Source organism: Eurytemora carolleeae, unplaced genomic scaffold, assembly GCF_000591075.1.
Source record: "Eurytemora carolleeae unplaced genomic scaffold, Eaff_2.0 scaffold242, whole genome shotgun sequence".
Classification (NCBI taxonomy): domain Eukaryota; kingdom Metazoa; phylum Arthropoda; class Copepoda; order Calanoida; family Temoridae; genus Eurytemora; species Eurytemora carolleeae.
Window position 1 is genome coordinate 189,712 of NW_019396186.1, and position 11,959 is coordinate 201,670.

Here is an 11,959-nt window from a genome sequence, read left to right on the forward strand (position 1 = left end):
ACGATCAAAGTTCTTGAGATTAAGCTTGAGAAAATCATTATTAGCAAACTCTTGATCTACAATTCTATCCTTTGTTAGCTTCTTTGGAAAGTACTTCAGAACTTGTACATGTTGACCACCTAGAATTGATTCTTCAACAAGATCACAGCAAATGATTAAGTGGTGAGGATGTAGAGCAAACACATTTGCATTATGTGATGATGTTAATGTTGTAATTGGAGGTAAGAATACAGTCTCTGCTTGATCACTTCGTAATCCCAATATTTGTAGTAAGTCATTACTTATCTCAACTTTAAAGCTTTCTCCATATTTTGCTGTTCTAAAGGAAGAAGAACATCTGATTCCAATAACATCATTTGTTATTTTGTAGAATACTAAAAACTCTCGTGTAATGATATTTAATTGTTTAATCACTTTTTGAAGATCATAAGGAAATTTTTTCCCTAAACCACCTGATATTTTCCATTTTCCACCATTAGACTTCACACCACTTAACCAAATACTACAATCTTGAAGAGTGTAAAAAGTATTTGAAAAGTGTATAGATTTTAGACATAACATCCAATCTTTCTGAAACTCCATCCTCTTAGGTAATTGAATACAGAATTCCATATTTGTATTCTTTAGAAATCGCTTTTTGGATTCTTCACATGAAGAGTCTAGTAAGATATGAAAAGGTGTCTTCATCCTCTTTGCTTGACTTCTGACAACAACCTCTATGAATGTAGGAGATCCAAAGGAAAAATTTGGAGTGTTTCCGGTTTCAATGTTAGTAATTTGAAATGATGCTCTGGAAAGATTATGATGATTTGTAGGGAAGAATGTAGGATTTGTAAACTGAAATTGACAAACTCCCTTCTGAGACGGCTTGGTGGTGAATATGGATATGATTTTATCCCAACCGTAACTAGATATTGTATCAAAACTTAAGTTTGTTTTTAATGCTAATGTTTGTTCAATATCTGGATAACTTTCATATGTGTTATCAAAAGATATGGATTTAATTGCCACTTCTATATCACTATTGGGAATATAATCTAAGTCTCTAGGATGAATGTAGGTTTCAAAATTTGATCTTGAATTTGATGGAAACAGTACACTTTGCATGTTACTCGCATAGAAAATAGTCCTCATTATTTCTTCAGTAGATCAAGTAGAAAAGGTAAAACTACACTTGCAATAATGGAAAACACACCATCTCCAGTTTGTGAATTTGATAATATTTCACGCTTTGAATTTAAATCATAGACCGGATTCGCAACTTTTTTTAGTTCTTTTTCTAAAACAGTGAGTTTTTTGTTCACACTTTTTGATTTAGTAGAGCACCGTCCTTTAAGTACATTATGTACAGCCTCACAAATTGTATGAATATTATTCTGTGGACATTCTTTCAAATATTTTTGTCTTTCTCTCTTACTTAATTTTCCTAGATCACTCAGAAAATTATATTTATCTTTTAATAATTTTCCCATGCTTGGAAATATAAATTTAGATAATTGATAATTTTCTCTCTCTTAGGTACATTTTAAACCAATGATTTTTTAACATTATTTAAAATAATAAAAGATGAATCAGTATTGAATCATAAACATATATACTTTACATGATTTATCATTACAATTATGGTATAAAAACATTTGTAGGTATTGCAGTACATCTACAAATTGGACATTGTACTCCTTTGCTTTCATCAAGATCAATAACTATATTGAGTTCACTTGATCCTTGTCGGTATTTAGAGAGTTCAACATTACAATCTGTACAGAGACAAAAATGTCCACACGGCCATAGTAATTTTTTAGCTTCATTACCGCATATTACACATTTTGGCTTAGAATTAGTACATCCCATTTTGATATTTAACAATATATATATATATATATAAGGACCTCTTTATGTACATTTTTCATTAAAATATAAGCATTCATATCTATATACTTTGCATGTCTGTATGTATATCTGTCTGTCCGTTTGTATCCAATAAATGTCAATATGTATATGTATTTTATATATTTTGAAGAAGGAATGAGTGTAAGAGATTGATAGATAGATATACAACATGCATTGTATGTATTGAAGGGAGGATTAAAATATGGCGGGTGGCGATTGGTAGACGAACCCAGTGAGGATGTTATAAGGAAGGGAAAAGAAAAACAGGTGGGAAAATAATGAGTCGAGGAGAATAAAAGACAGGTGAGGGAAATCATGGATAAGTAGATGGAAATGATGAGAGGAATTGAAATATATGAATGGCAATTAGGATGCTACACAATCATCTTCTATTTTAACTGTAAACATATTCATGGATTTCATAAAAAATCGTGAATTTTCAAAAATCTTACAGAAATAATATCACCATTAGGTTGTATAGGTATAGAGTTTGGATTATTATAAGAGAGCGAGATAGATAGAGAGCGAGTGAGATAGATAGAGAGAGATTGATAGATAGATAGATATACAACATGTAAAGGTATAGAGTTTGGAACCCCCCCTCCAGCATATATTATTATTTTAGTTCATAAATATCTTTTCAATTTAAATTTTTAAGTCTAATTAAGAAAATCCGCGAAAAAATTTAGAAGAAATGTGCCAGTTCTGCGCAACAAAACTGTGTCTACCAGAAAGTATGTTATTATATCGTTAAAATCAATTAAATATGTACAACAATAAAAATGTTTAATCTCAGATTCAAAAAAAACTTTAGTATTGGATTCAGAACAACAATGATTTTATGATTAAAATGCCCCATTTTCATTGATTTCATCCTTAGACCTCCGGAGAGCATTACAATTTGGAGGAATACCAAAAAACCTATAATTTGATAGCTCACATCATTTATTATTATTGATTTCATATTTTGAATTCCGTAGGTCATTGATATCTGGAGGTCAAATGCCTTCAGGATCATCTGAGGTCAAAAAGGGGTATTAGAATGGATGATTCGGAACATCAAAATAGAGGTCAATGACCTCTGATCTCCAATTTTCTTTGCGATCTATGTAAGAAGACCACAATTAGAGGCTGCATGCAAAATTTCAGCCTTCTATCTCAATTATTAGGACCAAACGCAGCCTGTACAAAATTTGGTGGCACAAAGTGTCGAATTCCCCCCCCCCGTGATCAGGAAAAACTTGAAGTTGAAAAATCAACGGTCTACAAAATCAGATTGCACGACTCTATAATGGGGTTAGTTAATTAGAGTTAGAGGCGAGTATTCATTTCTTTTATTAATTATTTATATTGCTTTTAGAAGCGTACTCAGGGGAGAAGGGGGGGGGGAAGGGTGCAGAGGCCCACCCCCCTGGAAAGAAAAACATATTTAAGCTATACCCCTGGACAAATTCCTGAGTACGCCCCTGATTACCTTAATTCCTCCTCCTCATCACTGGACTCCCACGCTGTACTCTAAATACAACGACAAAATTAAATTAAAGAGACAGTGGACGTTATTTCAATTAGTCCTCTATTTGTAGATTGACAGCAGTACTCTTCAAACCTTTAATTCTTGGTTAATTGTGTGTTCTCTGCAAAAGTGAAAAGCGAATTTTTGCTGACAGACAATTAAGAAAATTGTCAGAAATCATCACGTTTAAGCTAGAAGAACGAGGATATCTTCCTCTTTATTACTCGGAGGTTAAAGAGATCCATTAAAAGTCGTTTCGGAAAGAAAATGTCGTCAAAATGATACATACATACATAGAGTTTAAATTTGAAATTTATGTTAACAACAAAGCAATTTGGGATAATGGAGAATTTGAACAATTTTCACTTCGTCATCAATCGTTCCAATTGTTGAACCTTTTCAAGTTCAGACCTAATTTTGATAAGATGATAAAAATAGTTTTTATCTTTCATAACGATTTATTTGGTAGCGTTACATTAGGTAAGTTTTTATGTAAGTAGCGATTTTGTGGTGTGATTCTATGAAGGGCGGGTCGAAACTTTTATTCTGAAACTTCCAAATTTATTTGTTTTTGTTACCTTGGCCAACGCTGCAGCAGTTACTGCTTTCTCTTGTAGACCTAATACAGATCGTATTATTTTTATTATTATTATCAGGAAATAATCATCATTATCAAAATTTTAAAAGTGTAAGTAACCAAATTTTGTTGAGACCTTTTTACACACAAAAAAATAATAGAACTATTTTTCTCCAATTACCTAATTTAATAACTAGTACATAACTTTTGAAAAGTACAGTACACTACTATATTAGTAGATCGACTTAAGAAGTTTTATTTATCCTTGGTCTGTAGACTGGATTCTACTACTATACATTCACTCCCAGTTCTTATTTAAATAAAGATACTGGAAAATCACGGTTCAAAGAAATGATAAGAAATTGCCTCGGCTTGAAAAAAATATCCTGAAAATTATCATCCTTGGGTAGTAATTACCGAGTGTTCAAATCAAGTGTAAAAAAGAAAACCTATTTCTGATTGTCGTCTTCTTGGTATCTCATGCAATCTGCTCTCTCGGGAATTTGTCTAAATCAAAATCCATTAATTCAGGTTTCTATGATCTCTCTCTGACAAAATCCAAGATTAGAGTTTAAAGGGACTGTCAACGTATTTCAAGTGACTAGGTTGTACATAGTAAATTAACAACATTACTCTTAATCTGCGTCAAGATAAACCACGACTGGAAATTATCCGTTTATCAGAAAGAAAACCCGAATATCTTCATTGGTTTTGTTCAATCGAAGGTTTGAAATATACTGTTTAAATTGGCCCTCTTTAAATAGAGGGTCACTTGAAATTCCGTTAACAGTCCCTTTAAAATTATATTGATATCTGGAGAGCTTCTGAGACTAGGTATTTTCAAGTAAAATTGCAAAATGATTTCAATCTTCTAGTAAAAAGTTAGGATGAGAGGAAAGATTGAATTTAAGTTTTCAATTTTACAAAATCATCATTTTATTTAGAAATACTTTTTGGTCTCGACATTTTTAAAATTATTTTTTTGATTAGTTAAATAATATATAAATTTCTATTTATAGGGTGCATATTTTTTTGGGTGCATAAGTTCTATTGGTGTGGGCCCAATATGATAATTTTTTGAAGATATTACGTTGATCGGAGCATTGCAAACGGCGGTTTTTGCCAAAATCTTGATTTTTGGTAGAGGTCATGTCAATAACCTCATATCCCATTTTTTTGTGATCCGTGTAGAGAACAAAAAAATCATAGGCTGTGGTACTAAATATCAGCCTTTTATATAAATTTTTATTACCAAATACAGCCTGTACAAAATTCAAGCGTCGAATTGCTCCCCCGAATCCTTAACAAAAATCTTTCCTGAAACTACAAACTTCAACCATCAAGTCTTTGCATTTTAATACTTAGAGTTGATATCAGCCAAAAACCTATGCACCTTTTGATTTTATGACTTTCATTTTTACGTCACCTTAAATTGTTTAACCTTTAAAAGGGGAAAAGTAAAAAAGTAAATTTTCCCCCAATCCCTCCCACAGTAAAAGGGAGTGGAGGGGGTATCTTACCTCTAGTTTTGATAGATTATTCAATTGAATTTGCTTCTTCAATCTTACAGCTCGCATTTCCGAATGTATACTAAATATTTCTAAATTAATTTATAATATAAAATAGATGGAAAGAGATGTTTCTTTAACATACAATTTGAATTCAAAGGAACTGTTAAATGGTCCTCCATGCCTGATTTACCGCGGTTCCTTTGTAACATTTTTCTGTTCAATTATGTGGAAAATATTTAATCTAGGTATTTAATGTGTTTAATTCTGATCATTTTTGTATACTTTCCTGCAGTAGAAATACGACAGAAACCAAAATAAAAAATAATCGGTTTACAAAATTCTATGATATCTTTTTATTACTTAACAGGCAAAGCATTTAAGCGCAACACCACTCATAGAACCTCTATCTTGGTTCTACTCACGGCTGCTGTCTCATCTCCTCTAACCCTACAGGATGGCACCACTCTGTCTACTCACGGCTGCTGTCTCATCTCCTCCAACCCTACAGGATGGCACTGCACTATATGTCTACTCACGGCTGCTGTCTCATCTCCTCTAACCCTACAGGATGGCACTGCACTATATGTCTACTTACGGCTGCTGTCTCATCTCCTCTAACCCTACAGGATGGCACTGCACTATATGTCTACTCACGGCTGCTGTCTCATCTCCTCTAACCCTACAGGATGGCACCACTATATGTCTACTCACGGCTGCTGTCTCATCTCCTCCAACCCTACAGGATGGCACCACTATATGTCTACTCACGGCTGCTGTCTCAACTCCTGCAATCCTACAGGATGGCACCACTCTATGTCTACTCACGGCTGCTGTCCCAACTCCTCTAACCCTACAGGATGGCACCACTCTATGTCTTCTCACGGCTGCTGTCTCAACTCCTCCAACCCTACAGGATGGCACCACTCTATGTTTACTCACGGCTTCTGTCTCAACTCCTACAACCCTAAAAGGATGCCACCACGCTATGTCTACTTACGGCTGCTGTCTCAACTCCTCCAACCCTACAGGATGGCACCACTCTATGTCTACTCACGGCTGCTGTCTCAACTCCTCCAACCCTATAGGATGGCACCACTATATGTCTACTTACGGCTGCTGTCTCAACTCCTCCAACCCTACAGGATGGCACTGCACTATATGTCTACTCACGGCTGCTGTCTCATCTCCTCCAACCCTACAGGATGGCACTGCACTATATGTCTACTCACGGCTGCTGTCTCATCTCCTCCAACCCTACAGGATGGCACCACTTTATGTCTTTACACTGTGATCTTTACATTTTTCATGTCTTTTGTCCTTTCTTATGTCGTATCTATTGTGGTGTCCATATTTCAGATAAATGCAAAGAAGATACTAAAGGCCTTCCTGTATTGTTATTGTATCGATTCCTGGATCCCTCATGTCGTGGATCCATCACTCTCTCTCTCCCAGATACCGGTTCTGAGCGCACTCGTGCTCACGCAGCCTGAGACAGACCGGGCTGTTCATCTACCCCTATCCCCCTACTCTGTTCCTATCCTAAACGTAGTAAAGGCGACTCTCGCTTGGACTGAACTAGGAGGACTACCTCAACCAGAGAAGAAACACAGGTGTGTTACTTGCATAGGGTATAGTTGTAAAACGGCGTAGCCATCTTTGCATGGAGGGTCGGTCACTTGAAACTATGATTATAGTCACTTTAATAAATATTTGGGCTTTTTTAGGATAAAAGAAGCGAAAAAGGACTGAAAACATCGGAATTATCTTTTGAAGGCCCTCCTCACATATTACCCAAAAAAGGTATATTAAGAGTCGACACCCAAAATTTATAAATTTTCACTTGAAAATAGTTCCATCTGAACATAGACCCTGCAAAAACTTAAAATCAGTTTCGTTTTGTAATAACTAAAAAAATTATTGCATAAAAGAAAAATTCAAAAACTAATTTTATTAAAATAAGTACAAAAGCCTAGTACAACATATTTCAGAATTTAGTTGCATATTTGAGACTTTTATTAAAAAAGAAAAAAATACCTTATTACTTTTTTAAGATATCCCTCCAGTCCAACCCCAACCATACCAAAATGTTCCTGACCAGAATTTGACATCTAAAAACAATAAAGTGATTGTATCGATTATACTTGATAATGTAGAAAAAGGGGCATCCGTCCTAGATCTCTTGCTTCTTCTGGAATCCTCCCCCCCATGTCCTCCGTCTGAAAAAAGCAAGCTCCCATGATCCGTTGGATCTGCAACATTTTGGCTTATACTTGATCCGGATCCCCAAAATTATATGGATCCATGTATCTAGATTCAAGAGGGAAAATGTCAAAAAAAAATTTAAAAATTACTTCTTGTACTCAAACCCCAGATCTGAACTGTTAAATACCTTATTAAATGTTCATCTAGTTTTATCATAAAATAAAAGAAAAAAATAATTTGTAATTTTTTCAAACATTCAGTAAATCTTAAAGAAATGTTCTCGACCTGGATGCTGTTTCCAGGACGGATCCGGATCCGCATCAAAATGTAATGGATTCAGGCACTGTTCTCGTGGTTATTCTGCCCCCCCCCCCCCCCCAGATAAAAGCAAACCCCATGAGTATACTAATATATTATATTATTATATTAACCAACTCACAATTCACATAGAAAAAAACATTTAAACATAAAAAAAATTCTTAATTAATTCTTTTCAGTTATTACCTTGTGTTTAGCTGTAGCTGCCTTGAAAGCTTTTATCAGTTCAGTACATTTAAGGCAAATATCATCCGCACTCACATCTACAAAATCATACATAACGATAAAAATTAATTTTCTAAATTTTATCAGTGATTAGAATTCCAAGCTTTAAAAACAAAGGTTGGTATAGTAACATAATCAATGCAGAATCATATCTGCTCTCCAAAATATCTGAATTTTTGTTGTTGTTGGAAAAATGCTCTTTTTTACCTAATTGATCCATTTCTACCTCCGACATCCCCCCTGCTCCTCCTCCCAGCATATAAACAGCTCTACTCTCCATTAACAACTGTTTCAGCTGTCCTATTATAGTAAAACCAATTTATATACCGTATTTATTAATAATGATTTAATAATAATAAAATAACCCCAACTTTGTAAAATTATTTAAGTTTACTATTTCGTTACGACTTAAATATTCTGGACATTCTGCAATAATTTTCATGTCAAAGATTCATTCCCTTAACCAAGAATTTTATTTTTTACATTTTTTAACGAACCAGATGTTATTTTGAAACTGTACTATATTTTAACTAGAATTGATATATTTATGCCTGAATACTGAATCGTGTGTGAATAAATTAGAATAAATATCAATAATTGTCATATTAGGGCCTACCCCCTACAAATATCTTCCTTAAAGGAACCGTAAACTAATTATCATATTAGGGCCTACAAATATCTTCCTTAAAGGGACCGTAAACTAATTATCATATTAGAGCCTACAAATATCTTCCTTAAAGGGACCGTAAACTAATTGTCATATTAGAGCCTACAATATCTTCCTTAAAGGGACCATTAACTAATTATCATATTAGAGCCTACAAAGGGACCGTAAACTAATTATCATATTAGAGCCTACACATATCTTCCATATAGAGACTGTATTCATAATTAAAGTTTAAGATGTTCGATTCACAATGGGACCCTTTTATCCACAATCAGAATTCGGTTAATTTCCTTCGTTGTGTCTGCAGCATAAATCCATAATTCACTTTTAGATGAAGTAATCACGTAAAAAAATAGAAGATCTACCGTTTAAGTGGTAGCCTTGTAAATCGGACATGTCGTTCTTTTTTAACTAGAGGATCACTTAACGTCTAGTCCCCTACAATAGTTTTATCAAATTTTATTATTTTAACCATCTTAAATACCTATAGATTTAACAATAGAAGCAGATTGCCTAGTCAGCTGATTCTCCTGGTTCCTAAGAAATATAATTAATAATTTTAGAGGTCAAAACTTTTAGATTCTAAATCTGCTCATAACACGCTTAGTCAGTTCACATACCCCCTGCCAGTTATATATAGCCTTCGGTCAGAGTCAGGCCTTTGCGAAATCATTTATTAGAAGTACTTAGTTACCAGAAATTTAGATTTTTTTATAGAAAAAGAAGGCTTGAATGTTTACCATAAAAAATTACATTGTTAATTCAGAATTTTAAGAATATGCTGACTCATAAAGGGTAACCCTCCCCCCAAGACTGAGACTTCACGAGATGACTGTACATACTTCATTCAGTCTTTTTCCTTAGATTCACATCTCTTAAAATGTTAACAAATCAAAACGCCGAATTCAAAATGTTTCTTTTCGTCTTAAATTCTCATTTTGTTTTAAGTACCTCTTGTCTTGCATGTGATCCCAACTAAACCCTGTTATTTGATTCAGGACTGAAGTTGGTAAATAATTGATAACTACTCTGCCAACAAAGATTTAAATATTCTGCAGCAACAAAGTTTGTTCCGACCCTCCCCACCCCATCCCCATCTGAAACACAGCGCTTAGCCCTGAAAATTTGTTTAATCTAATTTATCAAAAAACTTGGAATAAAGATGTAAACTTGTTAAAAAGTTTTATTATAATACATTTTCATGTTTAAACATTTTTTTCGCCTTGTAGGTGTGAAATAAATTGTAGCAACTAGATATTACTAGGTTTCCATTAAGTGTTCGGAAGGGGATTCATGAATTATTCAAAGTTTTAATATTATTTCTAGTCTAGCAAGTTCAACGTCAAAATCTTCATCAAAAAAAAAAAATCATATTTTAGTTTATTACAGTTACCTCAAAATTCTATTCTTATCTTTAGCCTCCGAAATCACTTCTCCCTTTTCTCGTAGTTCTGTTTTATGGAAGAAATATTCATTTTAAAAAAATTAAAAAAAAACCGACAACTAACTCTCAAATGAAAAGTTTAAAGGCGTTAATCTACCTAAAACCCCAGTCCAACTTTTTTACAGAGATATGCTGATAATGTCATATTCACAACTGTATTCTTTATCTAATGCAATATATAGTGATATTGTTGCTTTTCTTTGTCTTTGACAGTGTTCAATTCTAATATATTCATATTCATTTGAATCTGCAGAAGATAAATTTCACTAAGAGAACCCACAGTTGAAAATAATCAATTTTCAAAGAGAAAATAATGAGTCTCTCATGCATTCTTTGGCAAGAATACCAACATAACCCGGACAAGCCACTGGATACGTAAATAAAATCTTAACTTCGTTTTCCTTAATTTTCAAATTTTATTGTATTAATTGTTCCATGGTCTCTGTATTAATTGCAGTCGAGAAAACATTACTATTACAGGAAATAAAATCATGAGCAACATTTTAAAAACACAGCTCCCGGGAAGTCTTCATATTCATATGGATGCATATTGCATGATAAAGCATTATGTAGAAGGCAGTCACAATGCACATTGCACGCAGTTAAAGAGTCAGGGGCGTACTTCAGGGGAGACCTAACACCCCCCAGATCACAAATAGACATGCACCGCCCTCCACTCCCCTCAAAAAAATGCACATAAAACTCCCCTAAGCTTGATGCCAATATTCTGTTTTATATTCATATTGTTTTAAGAACACAAAAATTTGGACTTAATTAATTCATAACTTAATTAAATGGTGTTCCCCTTTTAATTTAAATTTGTGGACACTAGACAACACAAAAGAAGTGTAAGGGAAGGTGATAATTACAAGAAATGAGGCCGCTCTGGCGCTCAAACTAAACACCATTTCGAATCCATATTGCGTATATTTCATTAAAAAAATCACTTATTCATAATATTATATTTTCGTAAGGTATGTCAGAGCGGAGCTGAATTATTTTTGAAGAGCTTTAATCGTTGGGAAAGTGGAAGTGAACGATTTTCAGGGGAAATAAATGAATTTTAAGAGGAAAATTTCACCTAACATTTTCATTTTTTCAAGTTATCCCTCAGCGCCAAAAAAAAAATCTCCCCGTGTGCAAACCTTGTAAATATATATCTTGTAAAAAATATCACCCTAACATTCTAACAATGACCCCCCCCCCCCCCACGATAAATTTGATCAAAATGAATTTTTCCCTTGAAGAATATCTTTCCAGAGAGAGTTGAGTTCCATCATTCTAAATCTGTAAAATTAATTTTTATCCAACAAAAAAAAAATCAAAATTAAAATTTATTTCTTTATAATGACAACTATCCGATGATGTCTGATGTAAATGATGCACCCTGCGACCGACAGGGCGTGTTGCTCTAGCACCCTCGTACGTGAAGCGATACCACTTGCAAGCACATTTTTGGAACAGCCTTCCTATACGAACATTTTCACAAGATTTTTGCACCCCGGGACTGGCAACAAATTGTATTCTTTGAAAATCCGAATATCTTGATTCAAATAAGTCGCCAACTTTCCATTTTAACAATTTATCATCTGTGAAGTTTCATTTTCAGAAA

At 33.9% G+C, this 11,959-nt stretch overlaps 1 protein-coding gene across 1 annotated transcript; it reads right to left on the bottom strand.

Annotated features, from left to right (window-relative positions):
- Positions 1–3,360: 3,360 nt before the first annotated feature.
- LOC111697588 (syntaxin-18) lies at positions 3,361–11,667 on the bottom strand. Its single transcript, XM_023467639.1, has 10 exons — positions 11,588–11,667; positions 10,297–10,354; positions 9,388–9,440; positions 8,444–8,536; positions 8,198–8,274; positions 7,526–7,599; positions 5,501–5,570; positions 4,430–4,487; positions 3,982–4,022; positions 3,361–3,405 (listed from the first exon to the last, which is right to left on the bottom strand). The coding sequence occupies exons 1-10, from the start codon at positions 11,625–11,627 to the stop codon at positions 3,361–3,363; spliced, it is 609 nt and encodes a 202-aa protein (XP_023323407.1). The 5' UTR covers positions 11,628–11,667.
- Between the last annotated feature and the right edge of the window lie 292 nt (positions 11,668–11,959).